Source organism: Phyllostomus discolor, chromosome 9 (genome assembly GCF_004126475.2).
Source record: "Phyllostomus discolor isolate MPI-MPIP mPhyDis1 chromosome 9, mPhyDis1.pri.v3, whole genome shotgun sequence".
In the NCBI taxonomy this organism is placed as follows: Eukaryota; Metazoa; Chordata; class Mammalia; order Chiroptera; family Phyllostomidae; genus Phyllostomus; species Phyllostomus discolor.
In genome coordinates, this window is record NC_040911.2 from 2491406 (window position 1) to 2511874 (window position 20469).

The window sequence follows — 20469 nt, forward strand, 5'->3', positions numbered from 1 at the left end:
CTGAGGACTGTCCCCTGTGGGGAAAGTTCATTGTCCTTAGGATGCCCCGCTCCTGTCGACTCTTGTCCTTTGGTTCTCTGCCTTAGCAGGGTCAGACCTGTTGATTTAATCCATAGAAACTACTTCAAGATGAAGGGGGGTGCGGAAAGAAGGGGGGGTCTGTCGGTGGGGGACTTGGCCTTCAGCATTTCGAGGTCAGGAAAACTTGACCTGGCCTGGACCAGGTTCTTTGTGGCAGGTGGCAGGTAGGGTGGGGAAGAAAGGGGTTGACATGACTTAAATGCCTATTATATATGCAGGGCAGTGTGCTAATTATGGCTTCCACCCTTCTGTGCAGTTGGATCGGGGCAGGTGGTCGATGCTGGGCAAGTGGGGGCTCGGGAAGGTCAGTGCCCTCCTGGTGTCTCCCTGGAGCCACGGCAGGGCTGGCCCTCGGGCCCAGGGCCCAGCGCCCCCACGCCCGAGCTTTGCTGGCAGCCCAGCGCTGTATGGACGCAGAGGCTCTGCCGCCTGGGGAACAGTCACCGCCCTCTGGGACGCTTCTAGGGCTGGACGCGGGAACTGGAGGAGTGGGAGGGGGTATAGGGCAGAGCCTGTGTGGGGGTCCGGGCGGGCGTGGCCGAGGGAAGGCGGGGCTTGCCGCGCCCTCGCGCCTCATTGGACAGTGCAGTGACACGGGAAAGCATTATCTGTAAAGGAGTGGGGAAGGATCCGGGCTTAATTCTCCTTTCCAGTTGCTTCCCTCCCTCCAATAACAAGGGGAAAAAAGCTATCGAACTGTTGTCGACTGGTAAACAGTACTGTGGACTAGGTGTTTCGTCACCAAAAAGGATTTATTTGGGAAAAAGAAAGCGCTCTCACCCAGAGCACGCGGACGTGGCAGGCACGTGCACACTCCGCCCGCCCAGGCTGGGGGGTGGGGGTGAGGGTGCTCGTGGACGCGAAAAGGAAGTTAGGGGCGGGCAGCCAGGACCACAGAGCTTTACTCTGGACGCGGCACTCCCTTCAGCCTCCAGCCGCTCCCACCGCCCCTCGCACGGACCTTGTTCTGCGCTTGCGCCCAGTTCCTGTTGGTCTCCGTCCCAGGGCTCCCTACCCTCGTGAAGGGGGCTGCTCGGGGCGCCTGCCCGTCCCCAGGGCGCCACTGTGTTTCGGCCCCTGCGCGCCGTCCTTTCCTTTGCAAGGACGCCCGCTCGCTCCCCTGGCGAACTGCTCCTGAGCGTTCTGCCCGGAGCCCCCGCCGCCCCTCCCCGGCCCCGTCCCGGCCTCCAGCGCCTGGGCCAGGTGATCCCTCCACCTGTGGTGCTGGCTACACACGTGGGGCTGACTTTGTGCAGCTGTTCCTAGTTTATATGTCAGTCTCCCCCCCGGACCGTGGCTTCCCCCTCGTGGTGACAGCCGACCTGGGCAGGGCTCGCGGCAGATGTTCCAGTGGGCGGATATCCGCACGGAGAGCCCTCCCTGCGAGTTTCATCCTAGGACCGCCAGCCTGAAACCGGGAGGCGGGGCTTGTGAGCCTGGTCCCAGGGTTCGAGGATGCAGCACAGGGGGGCATGCGCAGCCCCGGGCAGTGCCACGCACAGGGCTCCTCTGCGGAGTCCACGCTGGGGCCACGCACAACAAAGTCTGGTGGCCTGGCCAGCTCCGAGGCCTCCATTCTTTGCCTCCTCAGGCACACAGCATCTGGAAATGATAGACAACATTTGGTCAGACAGCTTGTTTTGTTCTAAATCTGTTTTTAAATCCTCACCCAAGGATGTGTGTATTATTTTTACAGAGAGAGGAAGGGAGAGAGAGAGAAACATCCATGTGAGAGAGAACGTGGGTCCCGTGTCTCCTGTAGGCGTCTCGACCAGGGGTCAAAAGGAGCAGCCTAGGCACGTGCCCTGACCAGGGATCGAACCCGCAACCTTTTGGTTACGGGACAACCCTGCAGCCAGCTGAGCTCCCAGCCAGGGCCCGTTCTAAATCTTTTTAAAATTGTTTGCTCTCCAAACTCCTTTGAGTTGTGCTCCTGGGTGGCTGAACTATTGCAGATAATCTCTGTACGCAGATCGTTTTTGCCGAGTCATTGTTTACTCCGCATTTTTTGGCAGTGTGGAGTGTTTGGCTTGAAAGGTACTCCCGAGGTGGTGGACTTTGGGTCCACATCACGTTACAGCTAAGTGGGAAGGGTTTGTTTTTTTTTTTTTTACAATTGTCGTTTGTTTTTGATTTAAGTGAGCCCTGGGGGGGAATGCGGTTGATGCATATTGTGATGCCCAGTGTAGTTTTGCTCACACTCCTGGGCTTTTTTCAGGGACAACCTGGCAGCCAGGTAGCACCATGAGCTAGGAGCGGGGTGTGTGTGTGTGTGTGTGTGTCCTTTGAATCTTTGTGGGCGAGGCCCAGGACAGGGCAAATGACAAAGTCCCTTCTCATCTAGAAGAAGCAAGACAGATGTCCCTCTGAATTCCCAAAGGGAAATGTATGAAGAAACTTTTTAAAAAGATTTTATTTATTTATTTTTAGAGAGGGAAGGGAGGGAGGGAGGGAGAGAGAGAGAGAAACATCAATGTGCAGTTGCTGGGGGTCATGGCCTGCAACCCAGGCATGTGCCCTGACTGGGAATCGAACCTGCGACACGTTGGTTCGCAGCCCACGCTCAATCCACTGAGCTATGCCAGCCAGGGCTTGAAGAAACTTTTTTTTAAAGACATCCCATCTAAGGTCACTTTGTTCAGAAAGATAAAAATGGTCCTGTCACATGCATGCACCAAGACGGGGTGGGGGGGGCTCTGCTCCCACCTCCTTCATGAGCTGTCAGTGTGACGCTAGCCTTATTTCCTCCGGGTCCCGGTTTCTCCGCCTGTGATTTTAAGGACATTGGGTCTCTGAAGGTCCTTTTAAACTTGGAACTTCGGGGATTTTAACCTTCAGCGGGGCCTTTGAGTCAAGATCTCTGGCCCACAGATGAGGAGGAGGAGGCAGACATGTCAGGGAGCTGGGGGTGTGCTGGGTAGAGGGGAGGGGGGAGAGAGGAAGGGGGTGGACAGGCCCCAAGCTGCCCCGGTCTGCCTGCCCTCAGAGCTGTCTGTTCAGCAGGGACCCTGCGGCCTTCGGACACGCCACCCTGCCCTGCAGGAACTCCTTGCTGTCCGCCCCTTGACACTGCTCTGACGGCCTTCCGTCGTGTGGTCCAGCCTGTGGTAGCCTGGGCTCTCCAGAGAGACAGAACCAGTGGGGACACACACACACACACACACACACACATACACACAACCCAGAGAGGAAGAAGAAAGCCACCAATCCCACGCTGTGCCGTCTGCCCACTGAGACCAGGAACGCCGGTGGGTCCCTCCGGCAGCCCGAGAACCAGGGGAGCCAAGGGGGCAGATCCCAGCTCAAGGGCAGGCCAAGATGAGACGACCTGTCCCTGCCCAATCAGCCGGGTGGGAAAAGGGGGCGGACCCCTCCTGCCTCTGGCTCCGTTCCAGGCCTCTCTGGCCCGGAGCACGCTCTTGGCCCCGAGGGCAGGTCACCTGGTTTACTGGGCCCATCGATTCCAACGTAGATCCCCTCGGGCAACACCCTCCCCCTTCCGGACACACCTGGACATAACGCCAGGTCTGGGCATCCCCGGGGCCAGTCCGGCTGCCACGCAGAAGGAGCCCGCGTCTGGCCTCAGGGATTTCTCTGTATTCACTCGTGTCCCCTCACCAACCGCCCCACACCAAGCGCCCTCCAGCCCCTGAGCCCCCACTCCTGCTCCCAAGGGCTTGCATCTGCGTCTGATCTGTCTGTGCGGGTCCAACCTGAAGGGGCCTCGCTTGTGTTTAAGGGTATTTATGAGGTGGCCCAATGATTACGTATTGGATAAGTTTAAGGCGGGGCCTTGACCTTTCTCTAATTGTTTAGTGTCTAGAGGGGAGACCGTTGCCCCCGTTTGGCTTTAAGCTTCTCACCACTGGGGAGCGTGTTTGCTTGCACGTCTCGTGCTTTTGGACTTGGGTGCCTGACGCAAGGTGTGTCTCAACAGGGGCTGACGTGGTAAGGAGAGTCGAGCTCAGAGGAACCCTAAACAGCTGCGCTCACACAAGGCAGGAGTTTATTTAGGCGTTGTGAGGAAATGCGCCTTGCGGTCCAGGTGTGGCGTGCTGGCCCCATCCAGCCCTTGGGGCTGCACTTCCTCTTCTTGGCCATTGCTAAGGTCTGGTCCTCAGTTCAAGTCCAGAGGCAGCGTCCCCATGCCAGAGAGCAGGATGGACAACGGGCAAAGGGGACACAGTGCTCTAAAGGGCAGGCTTCTAGAAGGTTCTCCTGACAATTCATGTATACATTTCATTAGCAGGAATTTAGTCCATGGCATATCCAACTGCAAAGGAGGCTGGGAAAAATCTCTACTAAGTAGCTGTTTCTCCCCCACACGGGCTTAAGCGTTGGCGGGAGGGAGAAGCAGATGTCGGCTCAAGGAGCCGTGTTCGCCCCAGCTGGTGCGGTTTTGCTCCCGGGCACCTCCGGGGCTCCGCGGGTGTTGGAGCTCTTTGTGGGCAAGTGCGGGAGGCCTTGGCTTCGCCTGCAGAAACTCACCGCGTGGGCTTCTGAGCGGGCACAGGAAGCGGCCAGCAGGGCCTTGACGAGTGTCCTAGCAGAGGAGGAAGACGGCTCGGGACGGGGAGGGCTGGAGACGTGAGCTCAATGAGAGGCCTCCCTGGCTTTGTGTGCAAGGATGTGCGGCCCTCCTGCCCTGCAGACAAGACCTTCCAACCCTCGACTTCGAAATGCTACCACTTGTTTTGCCAAAGCCACTAAAACACAGCGATTGTAGGAATTCGGGTAAAAAAACTCAGTAAAAATATTATTCTGTATCAAGCTTAAGACTCTCTCACTTAGGAAACTGTTGGGGCAAAAATCACTTCCTTCTGCCCTCAAGGTTCTTCTGACTAATAATCAAATTCCCCTGAGACAGATTAGCGAGAGAAAACAAATTCAAGTTTAATAACACGTAGACCTTCTATACACACGGGAGAGACCCGGCAAGGGTGAGTAGCTCCCCGGAAAAGGCGGAAGCCACCCCCCCGAAGTGCTGCTTTCGCCACAGGCAGAGAAGGGATTGGGGGCAGGGAGTCCGTTGTGGGAGACCACCCGGACAAGCACAGCAGACAAGGGCAAGGTTATGGGGCAGATGTGAGTCCTGCCTGGTGCCCTGACGGTGCAGGCCTGGCGCCGTGTGGGAGACACCCTCGTAGGTGGGCGTGTCCCCTACGAAGGCGAGCATCCGCGCACGGCTGGAACTTCCACTTGGTGTGCACAGCTTCCTCCTCACCTGCCGCTGCCTACAACTAGTGAGCCAGCATGACGTAGTAGTCCCCACCCCAGAGAGGCGTACTTTGGGGCGATAAGCTCAGCTCACCTTATTTGTGTTAAAGGGGGACATAACTAGCGAAGGTCATGCCAAAAGTACAGTGCGTACTCGTCTCCATCGTGTGGGCGGAGAACCTAAGGAGCCGTACAACGACCGTCGGAACACACAGCGGGAATGAAGAAGGGCCCGCGAGAGTGTTTCTGCTCCGTGATCGGTTTCTGGTTCAGTGGGGTCGCCGGCCGCGCGTATTTGGGTCTAGAGGGACCGACTCAGCTCACGTTTCTGTCTCCTTAAGATTATTGCCTACACATTACGAGTTTATGGATCGAAATGATCGGCATCAGGAGTGGCATCGAAGCCTATCGTTTTTATCTTGCTAGTTGCCAGTTTCTATAGATCATTTCTAGCGCACACTACTGCACGTGAAATAGAATTGTCCCGCAATTTAATATGTCCTGCGTACTGTGGCATCTCTGGGAATGCGTCCGTTCCTTTACCTATCGCTTCTCGCCAGCCTCATTCGAAGACAGGTCTGAGGCCGCTCTCCTTGTGGTCTCTCTGATCCTTAGCCTCTCCACATTCAGAAGAAATGCAAGGCCACGCTGCATCCCTTCTCCTTTCTCCATATCTGACCCCGGTCTGTCTGCGCTGTCTTGTTCTGGGGGAGCATCTTCTGCTATTTTAGTCCGATATACTTCTTTTTTTTTCTTCTGTGCATGGGAAATTGGATTCATGTTTTCATTTGAAAAAAGTTGCATGTTGCCTGTGTTACCTCTTTCTCCCCTAGTTATAGTGAAGTGGGTTAGGAGGAGGGGGAGGGCAGCAGCCCCCTGGCACTGACCAGACAGTACTGGCATGGCCTCGATGGGACATGGGAGGATTCCCCATTACGTTTGGGTCACGTTCTTTTTTGTAATGACCTAGAGTGGTGATTTTCAACCGGTGTGCTGCAAGAAGTTTTAAAACACACAATACCTGACTATTTAGTCAGGGGCACTGACCTCTTTTCCCTTAGACTGTCAAATTAAAAAAATGACAACAGCCAGCACAACAAAACAGCCGTCCAGTGTGAATGCCCTGTCTTGAACCATAAGTGTATAGGTCATTTAATAGAGTTGCATCTCATTGGTCATGTTGCATAATAAGGGTGCACCTGATTGGTTAATTCTTGGTACAAGAAATCCTCATATGCAAGTATAGGCACTTGAGTTTTTAAAAAGTCACTTTGGAGCATGAAGGACAGGTAATGACTATTACTATTATGTTTTTTTGGAAATCAATCAAAATTATTCCTATTTTTTGTCAGGTCAGCAAAAAACATGTGTTTTTGGTGTGCCGCAGAGTTTCGGTAGTTGGTGTACGTGTGCCAAGAGGTGGAGACGTTGAACACGCCGACCCGGGGCACGAACGGTTGAGCCTCGTAGCCCCGAACGCGGGGCACCCGTCGTCTCGGGGAGAGCCCCGGAGCTCTGGTTTTGCTTGCAGCCCCCCAGAGGGCCTCCGCGGCGGGGCCGTGTGTGTGCGTTCAGCCGGTAACCTTGGTCTCTCCCCTGCGGGAAGCAGTGCCAGGAGCCTTGCCCTCCGCCTGCACTCCGCGTGCATCCTGTCGGAGCATGTTCCTGCCGCCGCCGTGTGTTCTGAGAGAGGAAGGGCGGGCGGGACCGCGGCCAGGCTGGCTTCTAGCCGGAAAGGGACCTGCGGGTCGCTGGGTTTGACTCTGCGGACTTCTCACAGCGAGTGACTTGGCGGCGTTGGCCTGGACACACCTGGCCCTGCGAGCCGGAGATGACGTGAGAGTCCGCAGGTGTTCTGTCCGTGAGCCTCGCCTGAAGGACCGTCCCTGCTGCTCCACCCACTACGGGATTTGGTGCCCGGCGAGGAAAAACTCACCAAGTTCATAACACGTTCTTGCATTTTGAGCTCTTACTTTTTTTTAGAAAGCAGGAGCCCTACCGTTTCTGTCATCCAGCCCCGCACAGGCTCAGCAAGTGCCCTCCACGGGAATGACTGACCCTCGGGGGAGGGGCAGCCTCACCCCCCAAGGGCGCTGGCACGAGGAGTCGCCCCAGTATGGCCCAGAGGTTCCCCCGTATTGCCCGTCGTCAACAGGAGTACCTGTCCTTTTCTTGAACTTACTGATGCTCATTTAACACGTTCTGTTTTCCTCCTCCTTTGTGTGTGTCTCATTTTCATATGCTCTTGGGAGACCCTGAACTTGGACATCCACAAGTACGGTGACACCTGTACTTCTCGCGTTAAGTAAAGTGGGACCAGAAAGCCCAAGAGACCCCTCAGACCTTGACTGGTTGTGGGAGGAGGACGGGAGCCGTGGAGCTCTGACTGTACGTGCAACCAAATACACGCACAGTCCAGAATGCACTGTGTCACGCACGGCTCGATTGCACTGGGTGTACGGGCACTCCGGCCCTCCCCCCAGTGCCCCAGGGCCGGCAGGCGGTGAAACAGGTGGGACTGGATCCTGAGAACCGCCACAGAGCCACGGAGAAGAGTCCCCTGGTCCCCGGCCAACTGCAGCTTTTCTGTTGGCCACTCCCGCCCAGAGAGATGCTGCTTTTCTCCCAGGGCAGCTTGGCGCGGGCCGGACGTCCTGTTCTAGCCCGTGGCCCTCACCCTGTGGAGCCCCTCACCTGCAGAGGGGGCGCCTTTCAGTTCACACCCAGGGGGCCTCCTCCCCTGAAGCAGGTGTGCGTGGTCCATGGCTGCGCCCAGCAGCCGTGTGACTCCTTCGGTCCTGCCTCCCGGGGCAGGTGATACAAGTTCATGCTCGCGTCTCCCGTGACTGCGAGTTTAGGGCCTTCCGGTGATTCTCGAGCGATCCCAGCTCCCAGGTGGCGTCGAGGAAGGCCGCCGGCCATCTCTGCGCTGTTCCTTTGACCTCAGACTGACTGCGTGCTCCTTCGGGACCAAATCACACCGTTTTTTTTGTGTGTGTGTGTACTTTCGCGTGTCCCACACAATGCCTTTCACACACGGGCCAGTAAATATTTTGATTAAAGGGGCTGAACAGCAATTAAATGTGGAATGATAGGGTCAGAGCTACTGGTTAGTTTCAGGAAGTGGGGAGTGGGATGAGGCTGGCCTGGGAAGACGGTCGTTGACCGCTGGCTGGTCACAGCTCACGGTTTCAAGGCTCAAGTGGGACGATCTGTGAGTATCTTATTTGTTTGTCTGAAAGTTACCTGTGTTGTTTTTATCTGCGTGTGCCAGGCGTTGCACCAGGTACCAGGGGCGACAGCGAGGGACAGGACAGACGGAGTCCCTGTCCTCAGGACTCTCACCAACGCCACAACCCAAAGACAACTTGGGTGGGGCTGAGTGGGGAGACGGAGACCCCGGGGTGGGGCAAGGGGCAGGGCCTTTCAGACCCAAGCCCAGCCAAGGGCTCCTCACCCTGATGCCCTTCAGCGTGGCCGCTGGGGGGTGGAGGAAATCACGCCTGGGGGGGGGGGAAGTGCGGGGGCTGCGATGCAGACTGAGGTCGGAGCTGCAGGCCCAGGGTGGGGGGGGGGGGGCGGCCTCTGGGGGGAGCCGAGGGGCACGGAAGATGGGAAGATGTGGGGATTTGCCAGTGCAGGGGGTGGGTGTCCCCCACCACTGACGCGTGTCTGTGTTACTGTGCCGCTCGCCTCTCTTTGCCGCCACCAACTACCGACCGCGGACCCAGCATGTGGCAGCACACTGTGCGTGTGACTGTGCAGGGTCTGGTGAGCTGACACCTAAGGCAAATGGGAGACACGTCCCCTCGGGAGAAACGGGACCTCTGGGTGAAGGACACTCCGGGGGAAGGTGCCGGTATTCCCGTTGTCCTCCTGCCTGTCCCCCAGGCCCTGCCCTGCGTCTGCCCGGGCTCTGCCGCTGGGGCTGGCCCATGCCCATGGCAGGAGGGAGGTCCCAGGTTCCCAGGTGGCTCAGAGTTTTTCCGGAGAATTCTGCCTCTTACGTCCTAGTCCTTGCCTGCGTGTGGCCTTTTCCCCAGAAAAGCCTCAGATGGCCGTTGCCCTCCCTCCGAGTTACTCCACCACTGCCCTTCTCCGAAGCTTGGTCTTGTCCCAGGGCCCCCCGCATTCTGTAGCTGGTCCCGGAAAGACACCTTCCATGCCTCTGCGGCTTCCGGACAGGGGTCGCAGACATGCCCACCTTGGAACCTAGGCGGCGCCACGGCCATGTCCAGGTTTTCTTTGTCAACGACCTCTGGCAGGTGAGGGAGAGTGTTTTACTTGAGTCTTAAGACGTAAGTGTGTTTATTAAAACGCACGGAGTTGCTACAGGTGGGAGAAGGGTGACCAGGTGACTCACCAGGTGTCGTGATTTAGATTTCATTGAATGTCGCTGCCTGTCTGTTCCCCCGCTTCAAGGAGCATACCCGGTATGGCAATAAGGCATTCCTGTATTCTTTTTATTATCTTATCAGTCGTGAGTTATTTGGTCCAAAAAAATCAGTTTACAGGCTTTGTTTTTCTTACTAGTTGTTTAACTCTTTAGGGTAGGGCAAACCTGTGTTAGCACCAATTCACTTGTTCTGTGCTATATATAGTTTTGTTTAAAATGGAGCTCAGTGAAACCGGTAAAAACCCATGGAGTTTTCTCTCTGATCACCCCCCACCCCCCCCGGGAAAACTGCGTCACCACTGATGCGGGGTCCAAGTCACAGCTAGCTGGCTAGCTCGATGCAGGCTGCATCCAGGCACACACCCCCCTTTCCTGTCTTGTGCTCCGTCAGGAGCTGACAAGTTGCCCTTTTAATTTCAGGTTAAGGACGTTGTGTTTAACTCTCAGTGAAGTAGAATGTTTACTTTCTCCATGTTAACACTTTAAAAATCAAATTCTGTGTTTTTAGAACTTGCCTGGTTTTATGACTCTTTATCAAAGGCCACTATGTGTTCTTAGCCTCACTTGAACTCCCCGTGGGAGACAGGCCGTGCTGGAAACCGGGGGCTTCCCCTGGGCGGTTTGTCCGCCCAGCCCACTCACCGGGGAGGTCAGCGCCCAGAAGGAAGGGCTGGCCGGCTGGTTTCCCTAATCCGCGAGTGCTAAGTGAGTCACTTCATTGATACCTCCCCCGCCCAAGGATAAACCAACTGTCCCAGGTCCGCACACCACGTTGTCATTGCCACAGCCTGCAGATACATCCAGAAGCTTCCCCCTGCCTGTAGGGGTGAGCCTGTACCTCCGCCCTGCATCCCATGCTTGTTTATGGGGCTTCCCATACCCCGGATGCCCCAGTGGGAGACACTTAAATGAGTTTGGAAATACCCACGCGGTGTAACAGAGTGCAGCCGTTTGCAAAGCCACGCTGAGGACTAATGATGGAAAATTTCTAATAAAGATGCTGGATAATACTCACTGCTCATACCTTATGTACCACCAGACACATATAACAACACATTCGATCCTCAGAAACTATACCAGTGCCATTATTTTCCCAAGTTCACGTAGCAGGCATGACGCCAGGCATACTGTCTCTGTGCCATGTGTGGTAACCTACTTTTTATCTAATGAAACTGGGTGCATCTGGTAGCAATCGGTTTTCTTTTAAAAATTATTCACACATATGCACATACGTGTGTCTCCAGGTTTCTCTGGATGGCAAGATTATGGGTGATATAGGTGATTTTTATTTTCTCTTTGTGCTTTCCAGTTTTTCTGCAATGTAGAGGGATTACTTTTACAAATAGAAGAGAAAAATAAGTAAATTGTTTAGCACTGCTATGTTTAAACAAAGGAGAGGAGAGACAGATTGCAAACCAGAACAATTGTCCACCTTTCTAAGATGGGTTACGTGCCTTTACATCTGCCCCTGTTGGCAGAAATTAAGAAGAGACGATTAAGGATCAGCTGTGCCAGCGAGACCTGTTTTCCTTAGTTACTGGACACGGACAGGTGCTTTGCTCAAGGTCACGGTGCCTTTGATCTACAGTGCAGCTGGCAGACCCCAGGCCCCCCCCACCTGGTTTCATCCCGCCTAGCATCTTGCTTCTACCCGGCGGCAGCCCAGAGCTCTCGCTTAACTGTTAAGGAGTAGTTCCATTTATGCGGTCCTAAAATTACACTCGGCCCTTGGAAGGCAACCGCAAGGCTGATGTGGCCCCCGGTGAACATGAGTTTGTCTCCCCTGATCTAAGGTAATAATGAGTTCATTTAAGAAGGTCTTTTCCCCTAGGAAGGTATGAGGGTGATATAACGAGCACGCTCCCTCTGCTGGGCTGGTAATGCCTCTCCTTGCCCGCACCTGTCTCCGTGACTGGGCCACCTGTCAGGCCCTGCACGGGACCAGCCTTGGCTGGTTTTGCCATCCAGGCAGCTGCAAGCACTGGAGGGGAGAGCTGAGCTCTTCCTTCCCTCTTTGCTTCTCGTTCTGTCCCTGTCCGCACGTAGCCAAGTTACTATGGCCCCTGCCTGCTTTTCTGTGCCTTCTGACCAGCAGGTGAGTGCTGCGAGGCAGGGGGCTCACTTACCTGCCCACCGGCTGCACCCGCTCTGCACCGGGCGGGCGCACACAGAGCTCTTCAAGGCGCACCGTCATCTATGGTAAAGGCGACGTGCACACCAGGGGCCCATGAGGTCAAAGGGACAGGACTCAAAAAAAGAGATTAGGTAAAAATTAAGAAGGGCAATTTTGAGTGCTTTCCGGAAAAGCAAAGAGGGTGTTGTCGAAGGATGAAAAACAGCTGCCTGCTCTACGTGATCAGAATGGCCCAGAAAGGGACGCCTTACTTTCCGTGGGAGAGGGCTTCTCCCCGCACCTTCGAGAAGGCCCTGGGAGACGAAGGAGCGGGTCTGTGCCCGCGTCAGGGCCGCACTGCCCTCACGTGTTGTCGTCTGTGCCTTCCGGAGCAAACTGTCTGGTTGAATAAACTGGCCGCTTCCTTGACCCCATTTGCTTGGAAAAAGACCGTCTATCATGATTTTCTGAGTCTGTCTCTCTCTCTGTCCCTCGCACAGCACCCCGGCGGGGAGGAAGTCCTGCGGGAACAGGCCGGGGGCGACGCTACCGAGAACTTCGAGGACGTCGGGCACTCTACGGATGCCCGGGATGTCCAAAACCTACATCATCGGGGAGCTGCACCCGGTGAGTAGCCGGGAAGTTCTGTCGTGGGACCGGTGCATCTTGTCACGGCGGCGCGTGAAGGGGAGGCTGTGGGGGGGGGGGCTGGTTGGGGGGAAGCCCGGGGAGGGGGCTGTTCAGAGCATTTCCGTCGTTCCACTGGGTGGGGGCGGGTTTCGGGGGAAGGAGAGGGCACTTTGAGACAATAACTTCGTTTATCTGGAAGTTTTACTGGCCCACATACCTTCGTCCTTGTCCTTCACCAAAGGGAGCAGTTTTACGGTGGGTTTTAGGCCAGGCCGGCAGCATTTGTATCTCATCTGCCTTTGGGCTCACGAGTGGTCAGCCTTCAGACACACTTGACCTTGAACTGACGCAGCTGGGGGTTTAGGTAGATTATGACCCTACCACTGGGAGACTGTGGGGATTTACTGAGGGTATCACACCAGTTACACACACACAGTGCATGTACACATACACACCTACATACACACACAACACACACCTGACGGCAGTTTGCGAGGATGGATAGCCGGGAAGAACCTGATTACTCAGCTGTCCCCTGGAATACGACAGGAACCCGAGACCCATCAGTGCCTGTGCTCACCCACAGGTCAGTACGACTCCCGGGGGTGCCGCTCTGACCTTTGGAACTCTAGGTCAGACCACCTGTCAGCACTTGATCTGAGAATAATTTTTGCAGTCAGTCAGAAGGCTCAAACACGTTCCACAACCTGGACAGGTGAACCTAAAATGATGTATTTTAGAAACCTCAGAGAGCGAGCACCTTGCAGACGGCACCTCCGTAGACATTTTCCGTCCTGTGACGTGCCGTGTTTTTCATTGCAGGACGACAGGGCGAAGATACAGAAGCCCGCGGTAAGTGTGACCGTCTCGCGTGTCTCACTGGCTGTGGTTACCGACGCTGGGTGCCACCCGGCACAGCAGAGGGCGGAGGTCTCCCCCCGCCTGACCGAGGCCGCCGGGCTGGACGGACACGGAGCTGCCGGGCTGGCTCAGCAGCCCCTTCTGTCCACATAGACCAGTCTCGGTGACCGATCAGGGGAGTTGCGTGTTCTCTGCATGAGACTCTCAACACCTAAAATCCTTTCCCACCGTGATGACCAACGAGTACCTGTGCAAGAGCTACCTTTCGTAACTAGCGCTGTGCCTCTGCTGTGAAGGCTGTGGCAGCATGGTTTCCAGAGAGTGTAAACTGGAGCAGGGGCTCATACTCAAGCCTTTGGGGACACAACCCCTGTCTTCCTCTCCACGCCTCCAGGACGCCGTCGATGTTTGGGAAACACCTCCTGCCTAAACTGAATGTTGTTCAAATTAAATAGCAACGTTTTGAGGCAATTTTCCTTAGGAAAGGAAAATAACTCTGGTAATCCTAGTGGTGTGCCCCGATTCCGCAGCCCTTCCCTCCGGCCCGGCCGCCTCGCTCACGTCGGGAGATGAATCCGCAGTGAGAAGGGGCCATGGCAGCCCGAGTTCCCCAGCAGTGCGAGCGGGAGACGTTCTTGGCCCGTAGTTAAAGGACTGTGGGGAAGCTGTGCTTAAAACAAGTGACAGAAAGTGTCCCTTCTCTGTCTCCAACGATGTCCTTGGTTTTACTGGAGAGGGCACAAGCGTGCGGCTGCACACAGAGCGCCTAGTAAGATCTTGTGAACTCCTGTGCCAGTGGCTGCTGACAAGACATTGTCTAAATTTAATTGGCAAGAAATCAAGCAATTAATCCAGCAGAGCATGGAGGCGCCGTTGACCTTGGCACCCCGGATGGAACAATATAAGTCTGCATGACGCAGTTGTGCCGCAGTTGTCCATGTCCCCTCCTTTCCTGATTCAAGGGAGGCTCGGGCCCATGTTGCTGATCCCAGTACTTTGGGGAGATAAAAAATGGACTTGGACTTCGGATTGGCTCTGTGACAGTTGCTGAGAATCTTGTATGGCTTTCGCGCCTTTCCTGAGGCGACTTTTTACACCACTGAAATTCCGGGGTGCATTATTTGCTTATTCTCCAAAGCCTGTCAGGGAAAAAAGTATATTTTCTCCTGTTAGGGATTCCGTCTTTAATAATCTTGGTGCAAATCATTGGGCTGTCATCAAACAAGGATTTGGTAAGGCTCATTACGTGAACTTAGATCTGATGCAAGTCCGACTACGCTGTGAACCAGGATGCCCACGAGCAGAAGGCACGGTCAGGGCTGCAGTCTCCACTGCCAGGGCTACAGCCGCCCACTGTCAGGGCCACAGCCTCCCACCGTCAGGCCTTATTTTTGAATGACAGACTCTCTTCCCCTCTGTTTGCTCTTAGAACCCAGGTAACTCTGCTCCCCTTAGAGCAGGACTGGAGGGAGGCGGGCTCCAAGAGCTTGCTCTTTTTCTTACAGGCCGTGAGCAAACACGGCGGAAGAAAACACGTGGCCCCCTTTGTAGGCCGTGCCCCCAGTTTACCAGAAGAAGGGCGTGTCCTCAGAGGCCGCCTTCGTTGCGTGTGTCTGTGTGACCGCCCGTCTGTCTGCAGACTGATCAGCGAACGCTGGGGTCTGAAGTGTGGAAACGTTGCCTGCTTGAAACACCTGCACGGTTGAGTTGTGACATCAGATGCAGCGAAGATTATTCGCTTGAACGTGCCCCAAGGAAAACAGACGCAGGTTGCCAGAGTAAGATCTCTGCAGACGTAGAAATAATGGGCTTTGGACTAAACGCATCCATATCCACCAGGTTGCTCCCATGGAGGATTTTAGTGGTTCGCAGTACCTTTTTTGGTTGTAGCCTTCACAGCATTGTTGTCCGTGTGACTGTACCTGGTTCTCACGGCACCCCTGTGGGCCCGGGGCTGGCGAAGATAATGGCACTCAGACCGTGCCCTGAGCTTTGACCTGCAGCCCCCCGGCCGGCAGCCACTGCAGGCTTGCCAGCTGCAGCCTCTGAAGCGTAGGTCGGCTCTGGGCTCTGCAGGGAAGGGTCAGTCTGTTGGCAGTATTCTCAGGGACGAGTTCAGTGAAAGAGTGGGCTATGTCAGGTGAGCTTAGTAATGACATGACTTTGACCTGCCGGAGCTGGATGGGCTCTGCACGTTTTATGTAGAGCTTACCATGCACCGTTTTCATTGTTAGCCCACCTGAGATGGAGCCCCTCAAGGTCACAGAGTGAGCAGGTGGCAGAGCCTGCGGGGCACACCATGGTGTTTTCCCCGTTCCTCGTTGACCTGCGGGTTAGGGGTGCGCCCTTTTCAGTGAGGACAGGAGAGACCATCTCCTTTGCACCGAAGTGCTCACTGGTACTTCAAGCTTGCTTCAATTCTCAGGCATCCTGGGTTAAGAGCCTGACAGACACCAAGCAATCGATGGACACAATCTTTAAAGTGCAGCTCTTTCCAAGGTCACTGTTGTTGCCAATGGTGACGATGAGGCACTAGCAGTGCTTCAGCCTCAGTGCTCGGGTGCACCGGAGGAGGGGCAGGGCGGGGCCAGGCCATGGAGGCCTGTTCAGGGGAACGCACATGCCTGAGCTCAGCCTGATAGAAGGACGGTGCACGTTCGTTCGCCTGCTGTTTGCTGGTTCAGGTGAGCTCTCCAGTGTGACCAGGTTCTGCCTTCCACAGACTGTTGGGTTTCAGAGCTGACTGGGTCTTTCTCCTCATAGCTCAATGACATTTTTGCGTATTTCAGTTACTTCGAAGCACCTTTGCTAGTTTTACTTGTAATACAGCAAACCTGAAAATCGCCTCGCGGCAGCTGTGAATGCTTTTTGTCGTCTCTGAGACTGACCGTTGCTCCGAAAGATACTAACTGTCCAGTTTTCTTTCTCAATGACTCGTTTCCTCCCCCGCTCCCGTGTCAGGAATGTTAACGGCCGTGTTCCCAGGTGGGTGGGCTGCCGCACCGCTTTCCTGGCTCGCCCCGCACGGGCTCCTGCCCGTCCGCGGGGGCTTTGTCCGCGTGCTTCGCCGTGTGGAGCCTCGCCTCAGCGCCGCCTGTGTTGCTAGTGGCTTCTGTCCCGTGCTTTGGGACACTGCAGAGAGATGAGCTCTAACACGGCAGCATTGTTGACAGCCGGCTTCCTTTGAGACGCTAATAATGCTTCTGCTGGTGTGGAATTCTAAAACAACGCTTCCTAACACGTTTGTGAGCCTGGAAACGTCTGTGTTTCACGAGGCCTTGGTTATTCGGCTCTTTGGGAAAGTGTGCCTTTCCCAGCACCCTCCGGGGTCACGCTCCTGGGGTTGGCGAGGACTCCCAGAAGCGGCTGCTGGGGGTGAACAGGCCGGGGCTGACGAAGACCTCGTGTGCAGGGCGTCCTTATTCAGAGGTTCCTGGCGGGTGGCAGTGTGTGTGGGGTCGGTCCCCGAGGCCTCCAGTGCCTTTCTAGAACTGTCTGATCTGAGTTCAAGTGTATCCAGAGTGCTACAATTGAAATGGCAGTTCTCATTTTTTTTCTTTTCAGCTGACATGTCTTTTAATGTAATTTGGGGACACTTTTACTGCATGTAAGATCTGAATGAAATCAGTGTTTTTAATTGACCGTTTCATTCATGGTTTTCGAGACTTAAGTCCTCTTGCCCAAGATAACGGCGGGGTTGTGTGCGTGTGTAAATCACGCCCATTGTCCTTTTCTATGTTCAAGTATCTAGATATCTGTGTGCATGGGATACTTTATGTAGCCTGTTCGTTTTTAGCAGTTTCTTCCCAAATTATCTAGGTTATGTTCGTAAGCAATTTAGATATAGATCTTCCTTAAACTTTTTTCTCCTGAGACAAATGGTGAACTTAAGCATTTTAGTGGAAGGAGTATATGATGTAACTTTCCCGCCCAGTGTCTTTGTGAAGCACACGTTTGTGAAACACCGTGACCTTATGTTAAAGCAGGTTTTCGGCCCATTGTCCCCTTTGGCTCACCTTACTACTTCTCTCCATTTCAGGAGACCCTCATCACCACAATGGACTCTAATTACAGGTAGGTGCTAGTTTTCCCTTCGACCATCCTTGTGATCTGGGGCGGGGGGGGGCTCATACACTCAGAGGGCTGGAGGCGTCTCCCTCTGACCTCGGGACACCCGGGGTCATCTCCACTCGGCACCCCGACTGCTCGGGGCATTCCTCCCTGAAACGCAGACAGCTCGGACTGCGGGCGTTCTCCGGAACGACCGGATATCGCCCTCCCGCTCTGTCTGCCCTGAGGAACAGCGGGACACGTCGGGGCTCCTTTCACTCCCCAGCCGATGTCTGCTGGGGCTCCTTTCACTCCCCAGCCGATGTCTGCTGTCCTTCCTTGCTGGGGCATGGCCGGTGCATTGCTTGTTCCGTGGCCCAGATTTCTGGACGTGAGTCCAAGGTTGTAGGAACATTTTTGGCAGCTCTGGTACATTGACTTGCGTCATTGCCACCAGATGGCTATATATCGGGGACCCGAGCCCCGCCCCACGAGCACAGAGTGATGCTGATGCAGCTTTGCCCTGTCGAAGGTGACCGCCCCGTCTTGCACCTTCCCCGCCTCCTGGCGGTCATCCGCCTTCCTCTTCATGGTCACACGGTTTCTTCTTCGGAAGGGACACTGAAAGCCCCCCTCCCTAGGGTGCAGAGTCACCTGGAATCCTCCTGCAGCCAAGACCTTTGTGTCAAACCGGCTCTTTGAATGGGTGGGTGTGTGCAGGGGGCAAAGGACGGACATTGTATGACAGGAAGTGGAGGTGGCCCTGGGTGTTGTCCGGCTTTGCTCAGACTCTCAAACCTGTATATTAATTCCTCTTCCCTAAGAAATGACGGGCAAGTCTAACTCCGGTCCCGCCCCGACCTGTAATTCTGGGCCTCGGGACTGAGCAGCGTGGCGAGTAGGGACTCTGTGAGCCTCCCCCCGTGGGCCACACGCGGATCAGGGAGTCTGGGCACGCCGCTTGTCAACACGGCGAGTCTGCTGCACTTGGGTACAGATCAGGTTTCCAGCACAGAGTCCCCAGGGCAGACCGGCGGTGCTGGCAGCTACCTCGGTCACTGGCCGGGCCAGAGCCCTCCCCTCTCTTCCAGCTCACGGCCTGGGATTCGCCCTTGGCCGTGGAGCTTGCCCACGGCTCTGCCAAAGTGTGGGCCTCGGCTTCTGGTTCTCAGTTTCGTGCCGTTTTAAGTTCTTAACAGATACATGGCACCAGAGTGAAACCTGTGGGGAGTACTCCCTGTGTGAGCTGGCGACGCGTGCCCAGACTTGATGTCCTTAAGGCGAGTCCCTAGTCCTGGCTCCTAGCAGCTTTGGGGGGGGTGGTTCCTAGCTCTCTGTACAAGTTTACAGAAATAGATGTACGTGGAGGTCGGCGGGGGGTAGCCATCAGTTTTCTCATAAGGCAAGAACCGTAGAGCAGTTGCCAGACGGGTACCAGCAGCGTCCCTTTTAGCAGGAGTCACCGTCTCACCCAGGGAGGTCAGAGAGGGGACTTCCGTGGTGCTCGGGAGGCGCGCAGGTGCCGAGCCGAGAGCACCACGCGAGCGTCACTGCCGTTCCTTTCCAGCTGGTGGACCAACTGGGCGATCCCAGCCCTCTCGGCGCTGGCCGTGGGCCTGATGTACCACTTCTACACGGCGGAGGACTGACCCCGTCCTCAGAGGCCCGCGGGCGGACAGACGGCTTTGGGCCGGGAAGAGCGAGGCCCGAGTTCACTGCCGCGACTGACGGAAACCCTCACCTGAACGTGATTTCACCGAGCCCGTCCCCCTCCTCCCCCACGAGACATGGAACGAACCCGAAGGACCTGTTCTCCTCTCCCTGCTCTCGCACTCCCGCGGGTGCTGGTTAATGCGTGAGCTCTGCTCCGCTGCCCCGCGGCCACGTCACGTACTCACTGTCGGCGTGGGCGTGACCTCTTAGAAATACACCTGGCTTTTCCAATACAACACCACGTGTGCCTGTTGATTGGTGTGTAACTGCCTCTCGTGTGCAAAATCCCTGGTTGCTTAGCGAGCCCTTAGTGTGCCATTCAGGCCCCCGCGCCTCCATGGTGTGAGGAAGGAGGGGAAACCAGGTGGGCTCACTTGGTACCGTGCGTCTCCAATGTAGTTTCTTTTCCAAGGAGATTGAGAAAGGCCCTGGGAATGATAGCGTAAGGATTTCCAAAACATTGTTCTTCCTGAGATAGGCGGTCGGAGGAGAAAGGGGCCCGTAGGACGTAGAAAAGAGACTGCGTCTGTCCTTTGGTTCAGAAGCACCAGCCACAGACAGACAGACAGACAGACGTGAGCCGGGAGAGGACATCCCGACGGCCTCTTCTCTCGGCTCAGAGGTCATCATTGCGGGGAAATGTTCGGTCACACAGGTTCTCAATTTTAAAAATTGCTCATTTGGAGGCAAAACCTGTGTGTGTGTTCTTATAGGGAAATGCCGGTGTCCTCACTTGTTAAAACGCTCGTTTGAAAGAGACGGTGGGACATTTGGAGTCTGATTTCTGGAGACCCCAAGCCGTTGGTGGCGAACCGGGGGGGGGTGGTGGCGAGGCTCGAGGACTGGCCACTCACCTCTGACTGCTTTCTCCGACCCGGGCCTTTCCTCCGTGGGAGCCTGGGGCACGGCTCTGGAGTTGTCCGTGCTCCGTGGGTAGCTGTGACTGTGCAAGTGTCCACGGGCACGCTGGCCGCCGCCAGGTGCCGGGGTTCTTCAGAAATCACTGACACATTGGGAAGGGATTGTTTTGTCATCCCAGAGTATAAATTTTTGTAGCCGTTGCCATGTATCCCCCTCTGCCTTTTTTGTCACTGAAGGTTCGAGTTAGCGTGAACGTCGGGGGTGGGGACAGGCGCTGTGTCGCATGGGAAAGTGCCCCGCAGGGGAATCCTTGATTCAGATTTCAATAAACACGTGCCTGGAACAAGAACCACGCCTCCTGTCGTGGACGTGCTGAGGTCGGGGGGCCACTGGGGGTCCGCGGGCTTTGACACAGACGTGCGGGTGCGGCTTCACCACAGGTAGCTCAGACCAACAAAAGTGACTGTCAGGACCCTCGCACTGCTTTTCGGCACTCACCTACCCAGGATTTCCACGGGAAGTGCCTCCGTGCTTCCTCCAGGCACGG

The 20469-nt window shown here is 55.6% G+C and overlaps 1 protein-coding gene across 1 annotated transcript in view; it reads left to right on the top strand.

The window, feature by feature from the left end:
- Window positions 1-19136, top strand: part of LOC114506724 (cytochrome b5) — a 29946-nt gene extending 10810 nt beyond the window's left edge. The window contains 5 exon segments of the mRNA XM_028524569.2: window positions 12308-12396; window positions 12398-12434; window positions 13260-13289; window positions 17338-17372; window positions 18916-19136. Coding sequence (XP_028380370.1) covers window positions 12308-12396; window positions 12398-12434; window positions 13260-13289; window positions 17338-17372; window positions 18916-18997 — 273 coding nt within the window. The 3' untranslated portion in view covers window positions 18998-19136.
- The last annotated feature ends 1333 nt before the right edge of the window (window positions 19137-20469 follow it).